At 46.5% G+C, this 22,788-nt stretch overlaps 1 protein-coding gene across 2 annotated transcripts in view; it reads right to left on the bottom strand.

The window, feature by feature from the left end:
* The window catches only part of LOC139229919 (probable ATP-dependent RNA helicase DDX17), a 41,234-nt gene extending 30,247 nt beyond the window's left edge, over nt 1–10,987 (bottom strand). The window contains exons 1-3 of one of the 2 annotated variants that reach the window (XM_070861551.1): nt 10,827–10,987; nt 8,875–9,043; nt 6,317–6,413 (exon numbers count right to left, since the gene is read on the bottom strand). In XM_070861551.1, coding sequence (XP_070717652.1) covers nt 6,317–6,413; nt 8,875–9,043; nt 10,827–10,873 — 313 coding nt within the window. In that variant the 5' untranslated portion in view covers nt 10,874–10,987. The remainder of the gene's footprint in view (nt 1–6,316; nt 6,414–8,874; nt 9,044–10,826) is intronic. The other variant, XM_070861550.1, reaches the window with a different exon arrangement.
* Between the last annotated feature and the right edge of the window lie 11,801 nt (nt 10,988–22,788).

The following is a 22,788-nucleotide window of genomic DNA, read 5'->3' as shown; positions in this document are numbered from 1 at the left end:
TCCGTGCAGCAGAGCAGGTTTCCAGTTGTCTTGGTTAACCCTTGCCACTGGACGAAGACCTAGATCTGTCACAGCCACCCACGTTAATAGAATCCACACACAGGCATCTTCCACCTTTCAGGATGTAGGTCAGCACCTGGAATATTAGGTCCTTCACTGAAACACCTGTGAACTTTTTGGCGTGGAAGCAAGTCATCCTCGACTCGAGGGACTGCCTATGATGATGCAGCATTACAGCCCATGACTGATTGAAGGAATGCATTCTACAATAAAAGGCTCACTTTTTCTATAGTTTAACATGTATAACCCAAAATAAACCAGTGTGCCGTTAGCAAGCCCCAGATCTATGGCCACTCCTGTATTTATAAAGAACCCAAGCTCATCTCCATAGGCAAATCAGAAAGGGCGAAACTTTTCTATATCAAATGAATACCTGCTTTAATCCCATTGTTACACATTTGCCCTGACAACCCACCTGTCTGTAGTCAAGATCCTACACAACAATAAGAAATCAAATGGAAACAGCCTAACATTCTGAAGAGTCTTCCCTTCAAAGCATCCCGTGTATACACATATCCACACACACACCTATATACATACACAACTTCAATATTTTTAAGCAGGGAGCAAATGAACAGAGCAGGGAAAAAAAAGAGGGGGAAAAACCCAAGGAGAATCTAAAAACACAGACCCCCCATCCCAGTTAATTTCACATCTCAGTGCCGACTTGCTCCAGACTACTGGGTCTCTTTCAACATCATTCAGTGGCACTTTGCACTGGGTAACAGTAAATGTGAGAGAAGCTAGTCTTGTGCCTCTGTATCAAGTACCATTTCCAGGCAAAAAGGAAAACATACAATCTGTTCCCAGTGCTTTGCTAATGCATTTTGAGCACTGACAGCAGCCACAAAGTGTTCACCATCACTGGCACCTACAAATGTGAAGTGTACTACAGACCTGGAGTTCCATCCAGCTTGAAAGCTCTGCACTGGCTAAACAAACTGAGCCAGTTTAGTGCTTACACCATGATGCTACTTTGTGCCATTTGTCGATGCTCAAGACAAATTTGCAGCTATGTACTTGCACATAGACATTTACAAAAAACATTAAATGGGGAAGGTGCAGGGGTGAGAGGAAGTATTAAGGGGTTTTAGCAGCCTTGAAACTAGATAAATCCCCAGGCCCGGATGAAATGTATCCCAGGCTGTTAAGAGAAGCAAGAAAGGAAATAGCAGAGGCTCTGACCATCGTTTTCCAATCTTCTCTGGCTATAAGTGTGGTGCCAGAGGACTGGAGAACTGCTAATGTTGTACCTTTGCTTAAAAAGAGAGAAAGGAATAGACCGAGTAATTACAGACCAGTCAGCCTAACCTCAGGGGTGGGAAAAATATTGGAAAAACTTCTGAGGGACAGGGTCTTCATTTAGAAAGACATGATTAATCAAGGACAGACAGCACGGATTTGTTAAGGGAAGGTTGTGTCTGACTAACTTGATTGAATTTTTTGAGGAGTTAACAAGGAGGGTCGATGAGGGCAGTGTCAATGATGTAGTGTGTATGAATTTTAGAAAGGCTTTGATAATGTCCCACATGGCAGACTGGTCACAAAAGCAAAAGTCCATGGGATCCAGGGAAAAGTGGCAAGTTGGATCCAAAATTGGCAGAGGCAGGAAGCAAAGGGTAATGGCTGACGGGTGTTTTTGTGACTGGAAGGCTGTATCCAATGAGATTCCGCAGGGCTCAGTGCTAGGTCCCTTGCTTTTTGTGGTATATATCAATGATTTAGACTTGAATGTTGGGGGTATGATTAAGAAGTTTGCAGATGGTACAAAAATTGTCTGTGTGATTGATAATGAAGAAGAAAAGCTGTAGACTGCAGGAAGATATCAATGTACTGGTCAGGTGGGCAGAACAGTGGCAAATGGAATTCAATCTGGAGAAGTGTGAGGTAATGCTAACAAGGAAAGTGAATACACAATAAATGGTAGGACCCTGAGAAGTGTAGAGGAACAAAGGGACCTACAGGTGCAACAACCAATGCGAGACCCGACTCCAGTGGCAGCATTAAAAGAGCGCCAGAGAGCAGCCCAGTGGCAGCACAACAACCAGTTTGAATTAAGAGCTGGGATTAAAAATAAAACTTGAAAATTTAATTAATTAAATATACTAGGGATAGCAGGGCAGGCGATGTGTCACTGCTGCAGCATGTGGGAGCTGGTGGATCCCAGAGGTCCACATCTGCAGCTCAAGGAACTTCGGCTCTGTGTTGAGTTGGAATCCGAGCTGCAGACACATCGGGGGGGGGGGGGGAGGGGGAGAAAGAGAAGAGTTACCTGGACGCCACGATCCAAGAGCTAGTCACACCAATTAGATTAATTAATTCAAATTCAATCCATGGTCAGGGGCAGGAGGGTGTGACTGCGAGTGAGGAAGCTATGGGGACTCAGGATGTAGTGATGGAGGAGCCTCAGTCCTTGCTCTTGTCCAACAGGTACGAAATTCTTGCTGTGGACGAGAGCAGGGATTGCTGGGAGAATGAGCAAACTGACCACAGTATCGTGGTACAGGGGGCCATTCAAGCGGGGGGATTAAAAATAAATGTCGTAGTGGTAGGGGACAGTATAGTTAGGGGGATAGATAAGGTTCTCTGTAGCCGAGAGCGTGACTCCCAAAGGCTGTGTTGTCTGCCCGGTGCTAGGATTAAAAACATCTCCTCTGGGCTGGAGAGTAACTTGGAGTGGGAGGGGGAAGATCCAGTTGTTGTGGTCCACGTGGGTACCAACAACATAAGTAGAACAATCAGAGGTTCTGCTGAGGGAGTATGAGCAGTTAGGGGCCAAATTAAAAAGCAGAACCACAAAGGTAATAATCTCTGGATTACTACCTGGGCCACGAGCAAATTTGCATAGGGTCAATAAAATCAAGAGAATTAAACATGTGGCTCAAAGACTGGTGTGGGAGAAATGGGTTTTGGTTTGTGGGAAACTTTCACCAGTACTGGGGTAAGAGGGAGCTGTTCCGTTGGGACTGGCTCCACTTAGACCGTGCTGGGACTAGGGTCCTGGTGAATTGAATAACTAGGGCTGTAGAGAGGGCTTTAAACTAAATAGTGGGGGAGGGGGGCAGTTTAGGTGAGCAGAAATTTAAAAAATCAAAGACTGAGAAAGCAATAGAGCACTGGGGGAAATGAAAACCAGGGCATGCCAGGAAGGGACAGAATATAAACATAAAGGTGAATCAGAAAGTGGGGTCCAGGAAAAAAATGGTAAAAAAACAAATTTAAAAGCTCTTTATCTGAATGCACACAGCATTCACCACAAAATAGATAAGTTGACGCCACAAATAGATATGATCGGATAGCCATTACAGAGACGTGGTTGCAAGGTGACCAGGACTGAACTAAATATTCAGGGGTATTTAACAATTCGCAAGTACAGACAGAAAGGACAAAGAGGTGGGGTAGCTCTCTTAATAAAGGATGTATTAGTGAGAAATAATATTGGCTCAGAAGATCAAGATGTTGAATCAGTTTGGGTGGAGATAAGGAATAATAAAGGGAAAAAGTCGCTGGTGAGTGTAGTCTATAGGCCCCCTAACAGTAGCTACACTGTTGGACAGAGTATAAATCAAGAAATAATGGAGGCTTGTAATAAAGGAACGGCAACAATCGTGGGCAATTTTAATCTTTATATTGATTGGACAAAGCAACGGCCAGAGTAGCCTTGAGGAAGAGTTCAGAGCGTATCCGGGATAATTTCCTTGAACAGTACGTTGCGGAACCAACCAGGGAGCAGGCTATCTTAGATCTGGTCCTGTGTAATGAGACAGGATTAATAAACAATCTCCTAGTAAAGGATCCTCTAGGAATGAGTTGAATTTCAAATTCAGTTGGAGGGTGAGAAAGTTGGATCTCAAATCAGTGTCCTAAGCTTAAATAAAGGAGACTACAAAGGTATGAGGGCAGGCTAAAGTGGACTGGGAAATTAAGATTAAAGTGTGGGATGGTTGATGAACGGAGGCAGACATTTAAGGAGATATTTCATAACTCTCAACAAAAATTTCCCATCGAGAAGGAAAGACTGTAAGAGATGGGATAACCATCCGTGGCTAACTAAGGGAAATAAGGGATGGTATCAAATTAATAAAACAAGGCATGCAATGTGGGCAGACGATTGCTGGCTTTTAAAAGTCTCCCAAAGAACTAAAAAAATTATAGAGAGGGAAGATAGAGTATGAAAGTAAACTAGCAGGAAATATAAAAACAGATAGTAAGAGTTTCTACAGGTACTTAAAAAGGAAAAGAGTGGCTAAAGTAAATGTTGGTCCCCTGGGGAATTAACAATGCAGAACAGGGAAATGGCAGAGACTTTGAACAAATATTTTGTATCAGTCTTTACAGCAGAACACACTAAAAGCATCCCAATAGTGGATAATCAAAGGGCTATAGGGAGGGAGAAACTAAATACAATCATTATCACGAAAGAAGTAGTACTCAGTAAAATGATGGGACTAAAGGCAGACAAGTCCCCTGCACCTGATGGCTTACATTCCAGGGTTGAAAAGAAGTGGCTGCATTGGTTGTAATCTACCAAAATTCCCTGAGTTCTGGGGCGGTCCCAGCGGATTGGAACACTGCAAATTTAACGCCCCTATTTAAAAAAAGGAAGCAGACAGAAAGCAGGAAACTGTAGACCAGTTAGTCTAACATCTGTCATTGGGAAAATGCTGGAGTCCATTATTAAGGAAGCAGTAGCAGGACATCTGGAAAAGCATAATTCAAACAAGCCGAGTCAGCATGGTTTTATGAAGGAGAAATCATGTTTGACAAATTTGCTGGAGTTCTTTGAGGATGTATCTGGAGTACTGCATACAATTTTGGTCTCCGTATTTAAGGAAGGATATAATTGCATTAGAGGCTGTTCAGAGAAGGTTCATTAGGTTGATGCCGGAGATGAGGGGGTTGACTTATGAAGATAGGTTGAGTAGGTTGGAGTTAAGAATGAAAGGTGATCTTATTGAAACATAAGTTAATGCGAGGGCTCGACAAGATGGATGCAGAGAGGATATGTCCACTCAGGGGGAAACTAAAAATAGGGGGCATAGTCTCAGAATAAGGGGCCGCCCATTTAAAACTGATACAAGGAGGAATTTCTTCTCTCAGAGGGTTGTAAATCTGTGGAATTCTCTGCTCCAGAGAGCTGTGGAGGCTGGGTCGTTGAATATATTTAAGGCAGAGATAGACAGATTTTTGAGCAATAAGGGGATAAGGGGAGCGGGCAGGGAAGTGGAGCTGAGTCCATGACCAATCAGCCATGATCTTATTAAATGGCGGAGCAGGTTCGAGAGGTCAAATGGCCTACTCCTGCTCCTATTTCTTATGTTCTTATGACCTTGGAGTGCATGCCCACAGATCCCTGAAGATAGCAAGCCAGGTAGATAAGGTGGTTAAGGCGGCATACGGAGGCCTTTATTAGCTGAGGCATAGAATACAAGAGCAGGGAGTTTATGCTTGAATTGTATAAAACACAAATTAGGCCACAGCTAGAGTACTCTGTGTGCAGTTCTGGTCACCACATTACAGGAAAGATGTGATTGCACTAGAGAGGGTACAGAGGCGATTTATGAAGATGTTGCCTGGACTGGAGAATTTTAGCTATGAGGAAAGATTGAATAGGCTGGGTTTGTTTTCATTGGAACAGAGGAGGCTGAGGGGAGACCTTATTGAGGTGTATAAAATTATGAGGGGCCTAGATATAGTGGATAAGAAGGACCTGTTTCCCTTGGCAGAGGGGATTTGAGGGAAATGTCTTCACCGAGGGTGGTGGGACTCACTGCCTGAAAGGGTGGTAGAGGCAGAAACCCTCACCACATTTAAAAAATACTTGGATGTGCATCTGAAGTGCTGTAACCTACAGGGCTACAGACCAAGAGCTGGAAAGTGGGATTAGGCTGGGTAGCTCTTGGTCGGCCGGCGCGGACACGATGGGCCGAAATGGCATCCTTCCTTCCGTGCTGTAAATTTCTATGACACTAATTGAGCCCCATTCTCCTAGGTTGAGAACCAAAATACAGAAGTGGCTTGCAACTGTTCTAAGAGACGAACCCAAGGTGACTTTTCATCTGATTTCTTACGTAAGATCAGGAACCTAGTGCAGAATAAGGAGAACTAGATTCCAAGTGATGGAGCATAACAGTCAACCAGGCTACTGCATCAAGAATCGCTTCCCCATTTACACAAGTTGCTAAGATTGATCTCCAGCATGCCCTTAAATATAGTCTGATGAGGTGAGACTTCATCAGATGTGGCTGACACTCACAGGGGAAACTGGCTTGGTGAAACTGGAATACTGGTTTGGGGCAGTCAGTTCCTTTTGTTGTAATCTCCTTCTTTCGCCGGAAGTCCTCTGTATCGTACTGCCAAGAAAGTAAAAAAGTAGTTTTAATTTAAACAGTTCAGCAATGTCAACAAGTCACCTAAACTCTGGCAGAGAAAGAAAAATGACGAACCCCGAGCTATCAGTGACAATACCTCTGCCATTCCCTCCTTGATCAACTCAAATGGCTTTCGAAGTTTGCCAATTCTTGGTAAGGTTCACAAATAATCAAAAGCAGCAAAAATTGTTCATAAAGCATCAGTGACATTTTCACACATTGACATGTGATGATTATTACAATTCAACTTCTCCCAGACACAAAACAGTCAAGCACATGGGACAAAATGTACACAATAACAATGATACAAATCAACAATTGCGACACTTGGCCTTCCGCCTCACTGATTGAAGAACCAGTCTCCCACTCCCCCTCCTCCAACACACTCCCTCAGCTCACATTACAGCAAATGGGATTCCACTACAGAGACAACACAGAAGATTTATGAGGATGTTGCCTGGACTGGAGAATTTTAGCTATGAGAAGATTGGGTAGGCTGGGATTGTTTTCTTTGGAACAGAGGAGGCTGAGGGGAGACTTGATTGAGCTGTATAAAATTATGAAGAACCTGGATAGAGTGGATAGGAAGGACCTGTTTACCTTAGCAGAGGGGTCAACAACCTGGGGGCTTAAATTTAAAGTAATTGGTAGGAGGTTTAGTGGGGATTTGAGGGGAAATGTCTTCACCCAGAGGGTGGTGGGGGTCTGGAACTCACTGCCTGAAAGGGTGGTAGAGGCAGAAACCCTCACCACATTGAAAAAGTACTTGGGTGTGCACCTGAAGTGCTGTAACCTACAGAGCTATGGACCAAGAGCTGGAAAGTGGGATTAGGCTGGGTGGCTCTTGATCGGCCGGCGCGGACACGATGGGCCGAAATGGCCTCCTTCCATGCTATGATTCCATGAAAAAAAGTTTAGTAGAACACTAGAACTGAGAGGTTATACCCATCAGGAAAGATTGACTCTTTTCTCTAGAATAAAACTGAGGAGTGAGCCGATAGGTCTTTAAGATTATAAAAGGGTTTGATAGGTTAGATGTTTCCACTTACAGCGAGGCCAGAACTAGGGGGCCATCAATACAAGATAGTCACAAATGAATGCAATAGGGAATACAGGAGAAACTCATTTACCGAGAGTTGAGAGAATGTGGACTCACTACCACTATAGTAGTTGAGGCAACTAGCATAGCATAGACTCAAGGGGAAGTTAGATAAACACGTGGGAGAAAGGAATAGAAGGATACGTTGATGGGGTGAGATATAGAGGGGAGGGAGGCTCATGTGGAGCACCACCATGGACCATAGGCCAAATAGCCTGTTTCTGTGCTGTAAATACTGTAATCATTCTGGAATGTGTGCTGCACCTACACCAAGGCCAATGTATCCTTACAGATGTGCGGTGCCCAGAAGTGAACATAGTACTCCAGATGAGGATCTAATCAGAGTTCTGTACAACTCGAAGATGTCTACCCCTTTGTATTCCAGCAGAGGTGAAGGCCAATGTTCCATCCTCCACCGTCTCTAAATTGTCAGACAGCTTGTCCGACATCCAGAAATTTCCTCCAACTAAATATTGCCTTCGGTCCCAATCACAAACTCCAATCCCGAGCCATCAACTCCACCCATCTCCCTGGCAACTGTCCAAGGCTGAACAGATTGTCCACAATCTTGGTGCCGTTTTTGACCAATGAGCTTTCAACCACATATCCAGGCCATCACTAAGAAACACCTACTCCCATCACAGTAACCTCACCCGACTCCATCCCGCCTCAGCTCATCTGCTGCTGAAATCCTCATCCATGTCTTTGTTATCTCCAGACTTGACTATTCCAATGCACTCCTGGCCGGTCTCCCGTCTTCCACCCTCCATAAACTTAAGAACGCAAGAAATAGGAGCAGAAGTATGCCATTTGAGCCTGCTCCGTCATTCAATAATCTTTCCCTCCCAATCCCCATAATCCCTTAAGAGTCCAAAGATTCATCACTCACAGCCTTGTAAATACACACAACAACTGAACATCCACAGGCCTCTGGAGTAGGGAATTCCAAAGATTCACAACCCTCTGAGTGAAGAAATTTCCCATCTCAGTCCTAAATCGACCCCTTATCCTGAGACTGTACCCCCTAGTTCCACTCTCAAGCCAGGGGGACACAATCTCAGCATCTACCCTGTCAATTCCCCTCAGAACATTACGTGTTTCCATGTGATCTCCCATAATTATTGCATTACTTTTGTTACAAGCACCTCTTATTTCTTGATTCATACTCTGTCCAACACAATAGCTATTGTCAGGGGGCCTAGAAACTACTCATCCACTGAGGCACAGTACCCTAACGTAACCCACCAAATGTTTTGGAATACAAAAAGAGGATTGTCCACTGTTAACTTGGAAGCCTTTTATAACAAGGATATGCAGTGCGCTTTGCTGATCGTAGCTACCCACCGGGCTTAATCTAACCACTTCGGGATGCTCCACATAGAAGTTCTTCTCAAATTTAGGCAGCTCCTCCATGTCCCACTTCTTCTTCCTCAGCCGCTCACCAGGCTGTCCGAATTTCTTCCCAAGTGATGGGCCTCCACGGTTAGGGCCTCCACCAAACCGTGGGCCATTGCTGGTGAAAGAAGGTCAGGTGTCAGATTAAATCAGGAAGAGGTAGACTGCGGCCCAGATCCCGCCTCAGTGATTAGTGCAGCAGCTAAGTGAGCCCTGGCTCGTGAAGCGTGGTCCGGGGGAGCGGTATTGCTGCAGCTTGTGACCCCCCCCACCCCTAGGGGCGAGCGGTATTGCTGCAGTCTGTGACCCCCACAGGGGGGAGCGGTATTGCTGCAGTCTGTGAACTCCCACCCCCCCCAGGGGCGAGCGGTATTGCTACAGTCTGTGACCCCCTCAACTCCCAGGGGGAAGCGGTATTGCTGCAGCCTGTGACCCCCTCAACTCCCAGGGGGGGGGAGCGGTATTGCTGCAGCCTGTGACCCCCCCCCCCCCCCACAGGGGTGAGCGGTATTGCTACAGCCTGTGACCCCCCCAACTCCCTGGGGGGAGCGGTATTGCTGCAGCCTGTGACCCCCAGGGGGGGAGCGGTATTGCTGCAGCCTGACTCCCCCCCCCCCCCCACAGGGGCGAGCGGTATTGCTACAGCCTGTGACCCCCCCAACTCCCAGGGGGGAGCGGTATTGCTGCAGCCTGTGACCCCCCCCGGGGGGGGAGCGGTATTGCTGCAGCCTGTGACCCCCCCCCCACAGGGGCGAGCGGTATTGCTGCAGCCTGTGACCCCCCCAACTCCCAGGGGGGAGCGGTATTGCTGCAGCCTGTGACCCCCCCCGGGGGGGGAGCGGTATTGCTACAGCCTGTGACCCCCCCAACTCCCAGGGGGGAGCGGTATTGCTGCAGCCTGTGACCCCCCCCGGGGAGGGAGCGGTATTGCTGCAGCCTGTGACCACCCCCGGGGGGGGAGCGGTATTGCTGCAGCCTGTGACCCCCCCAACTCCCAGGGGGGAGCGGTATTGCTGCAGCCTGTGACCACCCCCGGGGGGGGAGCGGTATTGCTGCAGCCTGTGACCACCCCCGGGGGGGGAGCGGTATTGCTGCAGCCTGTGACCCCCCCCGGGGAGGGAGCGGTATTGCTGCAGCCTGTGACCACCCCCGGGGGGGGAGCGGTATTGCTGCAGCCTGTGACCACCCCCGGGGGGGGGGAGCGGTATTGCTGCAGCCTGTGACCACCCCCGGGGGGGGAGCGGTATTGCTGCAGCCTGTGACCACCCCCGGGGGGGGAGCGGTATTGCTGCAGCCTGTGACCACCCCCGGGGGGGGAGCGGTATTGCTGCAGCCTGTGACCCCCCCCCGGGGAGGGAGCGGTATTGCTGGAGCCTGTGACCACCCCCGGGGGGGGAGCGGTATTGCTGCGGCCTGTGACCCACAGCGCGAGGCCCGTGCCTGCTGCCAATACCCGGATGGGGGCGGGACCAGGGCACGGCCGCGCAGTGATTGACAGCGACTCCCCACCAATCGGAGGCGGCAGTGGGCAAAGACTGACAGCAAAGCGAGCCAATGAGACCGGGTACAGTCGCCCCACTGCACCAATCAGAGCGCGAAGAGGACGGAAGGCGGGCTCCGCTTCCCCGGCTGGTTATGGTGACCGACGCCAACCGGAATAAGTTGGCGGGGACCCGGCCCGGCACAGCTCAACCCTGGGCCCGGCCCGGACCCTATCCCCGCCGCTACTCCAGCCCGGCCCATTAGCCCCGAGTTGGGAGCGCCCCGCGGCGGCAGGCCCCACATCCCGGCCTCGGGCCTGGTTCGGAACGAGGCCGGGTCTGGGCGTTCCTAGCCGCTCGGCTTCAAACTGTTTATTTTGCCTGGGCCGGCCGCCGGGGAGTCTCGGGTCAGCAGCCTACCTGCCCCGGTCTCTGCCGCGGTCACGGTCTCCGCCGAAGCCTCTCATTTTCAGCCAATCTTTTCTGGTCAGGGAACAAAGAAGCCGCAGTGCGCGTCCAACGCTCGACAGCAACTCGCCGGAACAGCCGCCCCTCCCGCCGGATCTGTGCCGGAACAGCCGCCCCTCCCGCCGGATCTGTGCCGGAACAGCCGCCCCTCCCGCCGGATCTGTGCCGGAACAGCCGCCCCTCCCGCCGGATCGTAGTCCGCCCAGCAACAGTGACGCCAGCCGCCGAGGAGCGTCACTCCGCCTGAAGCGCTGCACCAATCGGCAGCAGTCACGTGCTTTATGCCTGGGGCCTGCAGGCCTTGTGCAGCGCCAGCAACTCTAACCTAGAAATAGTCCCAAGGCACTGCACTGCACAGGAGTATTATGACAAAAATGTGCCGTTACTGGCTTTATTATGGTTTAGTCCCACCTTTACTTCTGAAGTTAAAGTTTTAAACAAAGTGTATGACAATACATGGAGTGTATTAAAAACCTCCCTTTTTCCCCCCAAAGGCCTTGAACAGAGATGCCAACCTTTTAAGTCCTGAAATTAGTGAGATGGCATCTCCAAAACGTGCCAGGTCCCAGGGTCAGATGGTCTCAGGATCAGAGCCCGAGGGTCCCGGGGTCAGAGGGCCTAGGGTCAGAGCCCGAGGGTCCAGAGGTGATCTACAGGTTATCCTAGAGTAATAAGTCACCAGGGCAAGTCAGCATAGCTTTACGGGGGAGAGAAGATCATGCTTGATAAATCTGTTGGGTATCAACGCTTGTGGCTAAAGGGATTCTCATGGGAAATGTTATTCCTCAACTTCAGCAAGCCTGTTGATTTAGTGTCATGTAAGCCAGAAAAGCATGGAATAGGTGGGCAGTTATTGGAGAGCTGGCTACAGCAAAGGAGACAGAGGCCTGAGCTGTTGAGTAGGTGACTAGTGAAATTGCCCAAGGATAAGGGCTGGGACCTTTGTTATCCACATTATATATGATTTGGAAGTGGGAACAGAGACAAAACTGTCCAAAATAGCAATGATGCCAGGAAGGGAGTGTGGGTTGTAAAGATCCAAGAGCAGGTTGATGAGATGCAGAGATTGTGGAGTCAGGCTGACAGGGGTGCAGCGCAGATTCACCAGAATGAAACCGGGGCTAAAAGGGTTACATTATGAGGACAGGGTGCATAGACTAGGTTTGTATTCCCTTGAGTATAGAAGATTAAGGTGTGTTTTAATTGAGGTGTTTAAGATCAACGGAGTTGATAGTTTCTCTCTACCCTATTTTCTCTAGGAGTCGAGAATAGGGGGGCATAACCTTGGGATGATGCACCCAGGAAGCACTTCACACGAAGTGGGGTGGAACTCTCTCCCCTAAAAAGCTGTTGAGGCTGGGGGTCAATTGAATATTTCAAAACTGAGATTAATAGACTTTTGTTAGGCAAGGGTATTGAGGGTTACAGAACCTAGGCAGGTAGATTGTAGATATAGGTCAGATATGATCTAATTGAAACTCTTTTGAGTTTACCTGCGAAAACATAAAACATGTATCCGTGCCACCCGACCTGGATGACACACACAAGACATTTACAAGGCCCTTTTTTTGTTTTTTTTTTGGGGTTTTTTTTGTGTTTTTTTTTTTGGGCACTAAAATCAAATTTTTCCTTTTTTCCAGTGCCCCCTATAAAAGGAGAGGGGGACACTAAAAGCACCGGCAATTAAAACAAATTAAACTTAAAAAACGTAAAATCAAATTAAAATTTGGTTGCCGGGCGTGATGATGCACTCCAGTCCCTCCGGTGCCCACCTCTCGCGGAAGGCCGCGAGTGTATGATCTAATTGAATGGCGGAAAAGGCTTGAGGGGCTGAATGGCCTCCTCCGGTTCCAATATTCAGGTCATTAATGTATATCAAAAAGAGCAGTGGCCCTAATACTGACCCTTGGGTACACCACTGTATACTTCCCTCCAGAGTGAAAAACAACCGTTCACAACTACTCTCTGCTTTCTGTCTCTTAGAAGGGTTGGTATATAGGGATGTGTGATATATTCACAGAGCACAAGCACACACAGCTCCTAACATGGAGGCAGCTCTCTCGGAAGTCTCCGGAAATCTGCCGATTCTGTTTATTATTAACCCTGCACTTGCAGTACACAATACGTTCACATCCACAGTGTGGAGCTACAAACATTACAAGCTTACAGACATTACACTTCTCCCTCCTTAATGAAGAAGCCATCATAACAAACATCATACATAACTTTCATGTTTATACATAACACAGGATATAAACTTATTTTTTTGCCATATTTACAAATTTAACTTTACCACTTCTTTTCTGTTTCGAAGAGGATACCTTCGCTCTCGCACAGAACCCTCCAAACATGGTGTCGAATCTAACCTCATTCGAGGCTCATCCTGAGGAATGTTTTCCTCCACGGAATTTCCTTGATTTTCATTTGAACTCACTCTAACTTCAGGCTCTTTGTTTTCCTGACTCGGACTCAGACTTTCATTCTGATTCTCTCCTGGATTTGTTTCCAGTACATTGAATTTAAGATTTGCTGCTGGTGTATCAAAACTATCTGATGAGTCAGAAATAATTGAATCATTCCCACCTTCAACTCCATCCATGTCTGTAGGTAAAATATGATCAATATGAACAAACCTAACCTGTCCATTATCAAACATCTTTACCAAATATGTGCGAGGACCACATATCTTCACCACTCTTCCTGGTAACCACTTTAACCATTTATGGTGATGGTTCTTCACTCTCACCTTCTGGTTTAATTTCACACTTCTCTCTTTTACCCTACCTTTATCATGATTCTCTTTCTGTCTTAATCGTGTCTCTTCTACGGACTGTGCCAAATTTGGCTTTAACAACGAGAATCTGGTTCGTGGCTGTCGTTTGAGAAACAACTCTGCTGGTGTTTCACCAGTAGTTGTATGAGGAGTATTTCGATATGTAATCAAAAAATTAGCCAATGTGTGATCCAATGACTACTGTCGTTTCCTTGGATTAGGATCTAACATTTGTTTTATGAGGGCACGTTTTACAATTTGTACAGTGCGCTCTGCTGCACCATTCGAAGCAGGATGGTATGGTGGAACCTTGGTATGTTCCACACCATTTTTGCTCGTGAATTGTGCAAATTCTTCTGAACGAAATTGTGGTCCATTATCCAAAACAATTTCTTCAGGGAGGCCAAATGCAGAAAATAATTTTCGTAAAATGTCCAATGTTTTACTTGTTATTATTTTCCACATTTGGAACACCTCCACCCACTTCGAATGGCTATCAATCACAATGAGCAATTGTTGTCCTTCTAACTCAGCAAAATCAATATGTAGCCTTTGCCACACCCTGGGAGGCCATTTCCATGGCTGTAATGGTGCTGATGGTGGTTGCTTGCTTACCGATTGACATGTCATACACTCTATATCTTTATCAAGACCTGGCCACCATAAATAACCTGCATGCAAAACTCTTGCTCAAGCACATTCCCAGGTGCGGTTCATGGAGGTTTCCTAATAATTTGGACCTGAATTTATTTGGTATAACCACTCTTGCACCCCACATGATACAATCTTTATCGACTGATAATTCATTCCTACGAATGAAGAATGGATGTGTATCTTTGTCTGTTACCTGGTTTGGCCATCCATTTGCAATATACTCATACACCTTTGACATCACTGGGTCACGTTTGGTTGCTCTACCAATCTCTTCAGCTGTGACTGGCAGTTCATCAATGTATGAAAAATAAAACACTTCTTCCCTATCAGATGTAACTTGTGATGGGGAAGGCAATCTAGACATTGCATCAGCATTACTGTGATCAGCTGATCGTCTGTATTCAATGTCATACGTATATGCTGACAAAATCAAAGCCCATCTCTGCATTCAGGCTGCAGCTAAGGTTGGAACTGGGGACTTTGGGTGGAGGATTGCTGTTAGGGGATTATGGTCCGTAACGATGGTAAACTTATGACCATACAAGTATTTGTGAAACTTCTTGACCCCAAAAATTAATGCCAAAGCTTCCCTTTCAATTTGCGCATAATTACTCTCACTGGCACTGAGAGTGCGTGAAGCAAAAGCAATTGGTCTCTCCTCCCCACTACTTAATACATGAGAGATTACTGCCCCAACCCCATCACATGCTAGCTTAATCTCCTTAGATATGTCATAGTGAACTAACATGGTGCTCTCTACCAATTTGTTTTAACACTCCTTGAATGCTGTATCACAAACTTTTGACCCCTTCCAATGGGCCTGTTTTTTCAAAAGTTCATTTAGTGGATGTAATACTGTAGCCAAATTTGGTTGGAACTTCCCATAATAGTTCAAAAGACCCAAGAATGAATGAAGTTCAGTGACATTCCTAGGAGTGGGTGCATTTCTAATTGCATCCAATTTTTCCATCTTTGTCTACTCTGTACCCTAAGTACTCCACTGAGTTTTTAAATAACTCACACTCGTACTCTGTGCTTCTCGAGCCATTTGAGGACTTCATTCAAAATGTTATTATGAATTTGCCTATTTGGTGCTGAAATTAGTATGTCATCCAAATAACATACTACCCCTTCAATACCTTGCAAAATCTGGTTCAGCGCCCCTTGGAATATGGCAGGGGCGGAAGACACTCCAAACGGTAGCCTATTAAATTGCTATAGGCCTAGATGAGTATTTATAGTCAAACATGACTTGGACTCCTCATCTAGTTCAAGCTGTAAGTAGGCATTCATAAGATCCAGTTTTGAGAAGATCTGACCACCTGTCAGTGTTGTGAACAAATCTTCTATATTCGGCAATGTATTGGGGACATTACCCTCTAGAACCTGCTTTATGGTTACTTTATAATCACCACACAATCTTACCTTACATTGGACATAGGTACAACAACAATGGGTGTAGCCCAATTACATCGATCTATCTTACAAATAATGTTCTGTCTCTAGTCTTTTGAGTTCTTGCTCAACTTTCTCCTTGAGTGCATATGGTACGGAACGTGGCTTGTAGTAAACCAATCTAGCATCCTTCTGTACCCTGACACTCGCCTTGACGCCTTTCGCAGACTGCCCATTTTGCAGAACACCTTTGGATACTGCTTGATAACCTCATCCGTTGATGAAAATCTCGCTTCCACATAGAAAATCTTACTCCAATCCAGCTTCAGTGAGCTCAGCCAATTTCTTCCTAGTAAGGCAGACTTGTCTCCTTTCACTACTATTAGAGGCAAGTTCTGAAATTAATCTTTATATTTCACCGGTGTAAGGGGAGCTTGGGGTGTGGGTTCAAATCCCCACTCCCCTGGGGTTCTGTACGTGCGATTTATGAGGATGGGTGAGTAATGAGGCACCAGACACAGTGGGTAAGAGTACAAAATGGCTAATGTTGTTTATTTTTAGAATAGTAAACACCAAGATAGAGGGCATAGGAAGAGGTCATAAATAGCAGTAATGGCACAATCTCACTCAACAACACGAAAAATCTCGCAACAGGGAAGGGGAAAATAAGAGGTTAAAACATCCCACTCACACTCAACCACACCTCCCACTCCCACCCTTCTGACCAATTCCGATCCTAAATTGAGTCTGTGAGGGGGTTTGGGCTCTACTCACAATCCTATCAACTCCGGGGTTCTGGGGGGCACTTATTTCAGCTCGGGGTCCCTCTGGGGTGGGTTTTACGTTGTTGGTCAGTTCGGTTTTCCTCCTCGATGTTGCGTCGCTTTCTTCTATTTGCTTCTTGGTTGGCTCCTTAGCAAAAAGCTGCTGGAGTTAAGCACACCTTCCCCAGAGCGAGGACCCTGTGAAAAGCTGACTCAACTCTCACAAGCTGACTCCCACTGCTTCAAAAAGCTGACTCTCGCTGCTCGTTCTGTAGGTCCTATATTTGTATCCAATTTAGTTCTGGCCTTTTCGCGCTGAAACTCAGTTGGTGGTCCATTGTGTAAGTTTGGGCGGGGAGATAGCTTTGAATATTTAATCAGATGTCACAGGTACAGGTAGGTGTGAGGACAGGGGTATTGTTTCAGTGCACATTGGTGCCTCAAAGTCTGCTGGTCCATTGTAACAGTCCTGGGAGTCAATTGGTTTGGGCCTCCCCTTTGATGGGCCATTAGGTAGATGATGGTCCACATTCATTAGGGGTGAGTCATATTTTCAAACTGGGCTGGGTAGTCCCCATTGGTTGAGGATTTCCCGGCTTCAGACCCGACTCGACCCCTGATTGGCCTGCCAGAGTGCACTTTTCCTCCATTGGCCAGTGCCTCTGACTCGCTTGTGAGCCAGACTCCACAATGTCTGTATCCGCCCACACGTTTCCCAGCCTGCCTGGTCTGAGGATTTTACTTGGCCAAAAATGTTCATTTAAAAAGAATAGGACGATCCCATGGTAGTTTTCTTGTCCTTAGGGTGTTCCAATAAAATGTGGCCGTGATACGATCTACCACAGGAATTTTCTCTCCCGAGTAACCTCGCAGCTCTATCTTGGATTTCTCCAGTTGGAAATCACACAATTTGTCCCGGTACAGTGACTCCGGTACTACACTCATGGATGCACCCGTGTCAATTTCCATTGGGATCTTGAATCCCGCAACATCTATGTGGATTTTGATGCTTCCCGAATCGCTGTCCGTTAACCTCGTGCTCCTGATGACGTGTAACTCTAATATCTGCTCGTCCTGTTGTTGTTCTTCCATGCTATGTAGTCTCTTTGGATTTCTACTCATAGCTTTGAACTCTGGACTCATAACTTTGGAAGCTGGTTTACTCTTCAGTTGGCATACCTTCGCAAGATGCCCAGTCGTCCCGCAGAAGAAACATTTTGCCTTCACATATGGACAACTTTAAGCAATGTGTTGTCCCAGGCACCTATAGCATGACTTCGACACTCTGGTAGAATTTCCAGTTTCTGAGACTTTCGGCCATGCCCATCTTTTACTTTGAACCTGCAGATGATTTACCTCGGTTGACTGACAACTGTAATCATTATTTAATTCTCGGGAATATTGTTCGGCCATACTCACCGACCTCGCTGTCTGACAAGCAATCTCAAAAGTCAAGTCCTCTGTCGTCAATAACTTCCTTCTGATCGCATCATTTTTCACCCCACAAACAAAACGATCCCGTAATGCTCGATTTTGAAAGTTTCCAAAATTACAGTACATCGATAGCTTTTTTAATGCTATGATGTAATCACTGATACTTTCATCGGATTTTTGATTCCAAATCCCGAAACAATAGCTTTCAGCAATTTCTAATGGTTTGGGGTTATAGTGCTGCTGCAGCTTCGTTAAAATCTCTTTAAGCGTTGTGTCCTTTGGCTCGTCAGGCACAAGCAGATTTACAAGGGTGTCATATGATGCCGGACCTGCCTCCGATAAGAAGATCGCTTTCTTACGTTCCAACACAGCCCGGTTCTGGACTGCATTGTCTGGAACTTCGATTATGTTATTTGCAGTGAAATACATTTCTATCCGATCCACATGTGCTTTAAAACATTCCCCCATGTCTATATTCACCCAAATGTCCCAATAAACCTGTCATTTTAATCTCTAGCTGTTCACACCATGTGCTGTATTTTACCTCGGATTTTGTAGCTTTTTTCCAAAGACAGAAACTTCCAAAGTCTCTCTGTCGGCTGGCTGAATCCTTCACCAACAAAATTTAAGCGAAAAATCCCATTTTCCGTCGCCAAATGTGATATATTCACAGAGCACAAGCACACATAGCTCCTAACATGGAGACAGCTCTCTCAGAAGTCTCCAGAAACTGCCTAGTTCTGTTTAGTGATTAACTATGCACTTGCAGTACACAATATGTCCACATCCACAGTGTGGAGCTACAAACATTACAAGCTTAACAGACATTACAGGGTGGAATTAGCTAAAGGATGGGGATAGTATATATGGGTCCAATGACCTTTTCTCATCCTGGATAAATAAACATAAAAGAGACATATGTGATGAGAACAAGTTGTATTGCACTTATACCTTAGCAAGACAATAGCGGTCAGGGAACTCAAGGCTTCCTTCACCATCATAGGCTTTTGCCTGAGATGCACAGGTCCTATGGGTTCCAGATAAAGCACCTGTAACAGCTTCTTCATTGATTTATGCACAAACATGGGATGCAGGACCTTTCTGCTAATGGCATACTTAGCCCCTTCAATCTTTCGAAATAGGTGTGATGTTGAATTACTGAAAAAGGAGATTCATTTATAAAGCACTTTTCAAACAATAAATGTTATTTCTACAAATACACATTATTGTGTGAACAGCAAGGTCAGGCAAACAGCAATGAGATTAATAACTAGTTAATAAGAACATAAGAAATAGGAGCAGGAGAAGGCCATACGACCCCTCGAGCCTGCTCTGCCATTCAATAAGATCATGGCTGATCTGATCATGGACTCAGCTCCACTTCCCCATCCGCTCCCCATAACCCCTTATCCCCTTATCATTTAAGTACTGCACTGGCGTGTCAGCCTAGATTATAAGTTTCAGTTCCAAAGTGGAGTTTGAATCCACAACCTTGTAACGCTTGAAAGCGCCACCACTTGAGGTAAGATGACACGCCTTTGTTTCTTACATAAAAAGCCATTGAACCCATCAAGCCTGTTCCTAATATAGACCTTATACAATGTGGACTATTGTGGACTCTATCCTAATCTCTTGATGTAACAGTCTATACATTTTTTTCCTCTGATCCTCAAATGAAATTAAACTCCACAGGATTTATCTATCTCTACAACTCTTAGATTGCAGCACCATAACAATATGATTATCTCTGTTCCTACTTATCCCTTGAACCTCCAATCTATTTGTAATGAGCTATTTATTCAGTTTATTTATGAAGGAGTAAGCTGATAATTAACTGCTTTTGCTGGGAAACTTTTCAGCATATCTTCGTGAGGAGTCTCATTTCAGACTTGTTCATGTCGTACTTATCCACACATATCCAAGGACAACCACTTCACAATCCCTTATGGCTAAAGGGATCAAGGGGTATGGAGAGAAAGCAGGAATGGGGTACTGAAGTTGCATGATCAGCCATGATCATATTGAATGGTAGTGCAGGCTCGAAGGGCCGAATGGCCTACTCCTGCATCTATTTTCTATGTTTCACAATGCAATCTGTGCACCTTCAGTTTGCTAACATCAAGGTACTAATTCCAATCCATGAATGGGGAAAGTTAGCATTAGTCCCATTGTAGCAAGGCCTGAGATCATGCTGCTCAATGGATTCAGTTGAATGCTATGTGCTCAAGCTTCAGTTGCAAAGGAATGTGCAGTTTTGAGCAGGTTTGAGGCACACACAATCTCCAAACTGTTACGAATAAAATAAAAATAACTTGCATTTTAAAACATCTTATTATGCCCTCAGGACTCCCAAATCATTTAATAGCCAATCAATAACTTTTAAAGTGATCACTGTTGTTATTTAGGCAATATAGACAATGGTTTTCTTGGGTCCATCAATATAAGATGGCTGGCTGTATTTTATATGGAAATAACAAAGGAATGGATTTGTTTGGCTCAAAGGCCTTTTCCTGTTCTAAAATGTATTCCACTAACTCCACAGGACAGGAGGAGGCTATCAAGCATCAAGGATAATTAAACATCATCATCATAGGCAGTCCCTCTGTTGTGTATCTGTAAAGCATGCACTCCCATGTTCCGGCACCAGGGAACGCATCCCCTGAAGTCCCACAGGATCCCAGCATCCCTTGGGAGCACTGTATATAAGCTGGCCCATAAGGCCTGTTACTCACTCTGGAGTGTCTTAATCAAGACTGAGGTCACTGTTACGTTAACCTCCCTGTGTGCAGTCTCATCTGTGTTAGGAACACAACAACTGGCGACGAGTATACGAATCCAACGCAAAGATGCAGCAAACTGTGGGCATCCTGGAGAAGTTCTCGGAGGGTGAGGACTGGGAAGTCTATGTCGAATGGTTAGACCAGTACTTTGTAGCCAATGAGCTGGACGGAAAAGAAAGCGCTGCAAAAAGGAGAGTGGTCCTCCTCACGGTCTGCGGGGCACCAACCTACAGCCTCATGAAGAATCTTCTGGCTCCGGTGAAACCCACAGATAAGTCGTATGTGTACACTGGTTCGGGAGCATCTTAACCCGAAGGAGAGCGTGCTGATGGCGAGGTATCGATTCTATACGTACCAACGATCTGAAGGTCAGGAAGTGGCGAGCTACGTCGCCGAGCTAAGGCGACTTGCAGGACAATGTGAGTTTGATAGCTCCCTGGAGCAAATGCTCAGAGACTTTTTTGTACTGGGCATTGGCCACGAGACCATCCTACGAAAACTTTTAACTGTAGCGACACCGACCCTCAGTAAGGCCATTGCGAAAGCACAGGCGTTTATGTCCACCAGTGATAACACCAAACAAATCTCTCAGCACTCAAGTGCTAGCAATATTCATAAATTAACTGGAACTGTGTTTGTGAGCAGAAATGTACAGGGCAGAAACCACGAGTCTGCAACTGCCAGCAGGCCTCAGGTGGCCCAGATGACTCAGAGTCCCCATTCAGCCTATTCATGCCGCTTCAAAGGGTATGTTTGCAAGAGCTGTGGAACAATGGGGCACCTCCAACGTGCTTGCAGATGAGCTGCAAGCTCTGCAAAACCTGCTAACCACCACGTGGAAGATCGGTCCATGGTGGACCAAAGCAATTTCGAGCCTCAGAGAGAGGAGGCAGATGCTGAAGTACACGGGGTGCACACATTTTCGACGAAATGTACACCTATAATGCTAAACTTAAAATTGAATGGCTTACCATAGCCATGGATCTGGACACTGGTGCTAGCCAATCCATCATGAGTAAAAAGATGTTTGAGAGACTGTGGTGCAACAAGGCACTCAGACCAGCCCTGAGCCTCATCCACACGAAACTGAGAACATGCACCAAAGAGCTTATCACTGTCCTGGGCAGCACCATGGTCAAGGTCACCTACGAGGGCACGGTGCACGAACTGCCACTCTGGATTATCCCGGGCGATGGCCCCACACTGCTTGGAAGGAGCTGGCTGGGCAAAATCCGCTGGAACTGGGATGACATCCGAGCGCTATCACATGTCGGTGAGGCCTCATGTACCCAGGTTCTTAACAAAATTCATTCCCTTTTTGAGCCAGGCATTGGAAACTTTTCCAGGGCGAAGGTGCGGATCCACTTGGTCCCAGAGGCACGACCCATTCACCACAAGGCGCGAGCGGTACCTCACGTGATGAGGAAGAGAGTGGAAATTGAGCTGGACAGTGGAATTCAGCGAGTGGGCCAGCCCGATTGTTCCAGTACTCAAAAGTGATGGCACGGTCAGGATAAAGTAACTATTAATCGTTTCTCGCGACAGGACCAATACCCGCTACCTAAGGCAGACGACCTATTTGCGACGCTGGCAGGAGGCAAGACGTTCACCAAGCTCGACCTGACTTCGACCTACATGACACAGGTGCTGGAGGAGTCTTCGTAGGGCCTCACCTGCATCAACACGCACAAGGGACTGTTCATCTACAACAGATGCCCGTTTGGAATTCGGTCGGCTGCAGCGATCTTCCAGAGAAACATGGCAAGCCTACTCAAGTCGGTACCACGCACGGTGGTTTTTCAGGACGACATATTGGTCACGGGTCGGGACACCGTCGAGCACCTACGAAACCTGGAGGAGGTCCTCCAGCGACTGGATCGCGTAGGTCTGCGGCTGAAGAGGTCTTCATGGCAACAGAAGTGGAGTTTTTGGGGAGAAAGATCACGGCGGATGGCATTCGGCCCACAGACGCCAAGACAGAGGCTATCAGGAACGAGCCCAGGCCACAGAACATCACGAGCTGCGGTCGTTCCTGGGACTCCTCAACTATTTTGGTAACTTCCTACCGGGGTTAAGCACCCTCTTACTGCCCCTCCATGTGTTATTGCGTAAAG

The sequence above is a fragment of the Pristiophorus japonicus genome, chromosome 19 (genome assembly GCF_044704955.1).
Source record: "Pristiophorus japonicus isolate sPriJap1 chromosome 19, sPriJap1.hap1, whole genome shotgun sequence".
NCBI classification, from domain to species: Eukaryota; Metazoa; Chordata; class Chondrichthyes; family Pristiophoridae; genus Pristiophorus; species Pristiophorus japonicus.
This window is presented reverse-complemented; position numbering and strand designations above follow the sequence as displayed.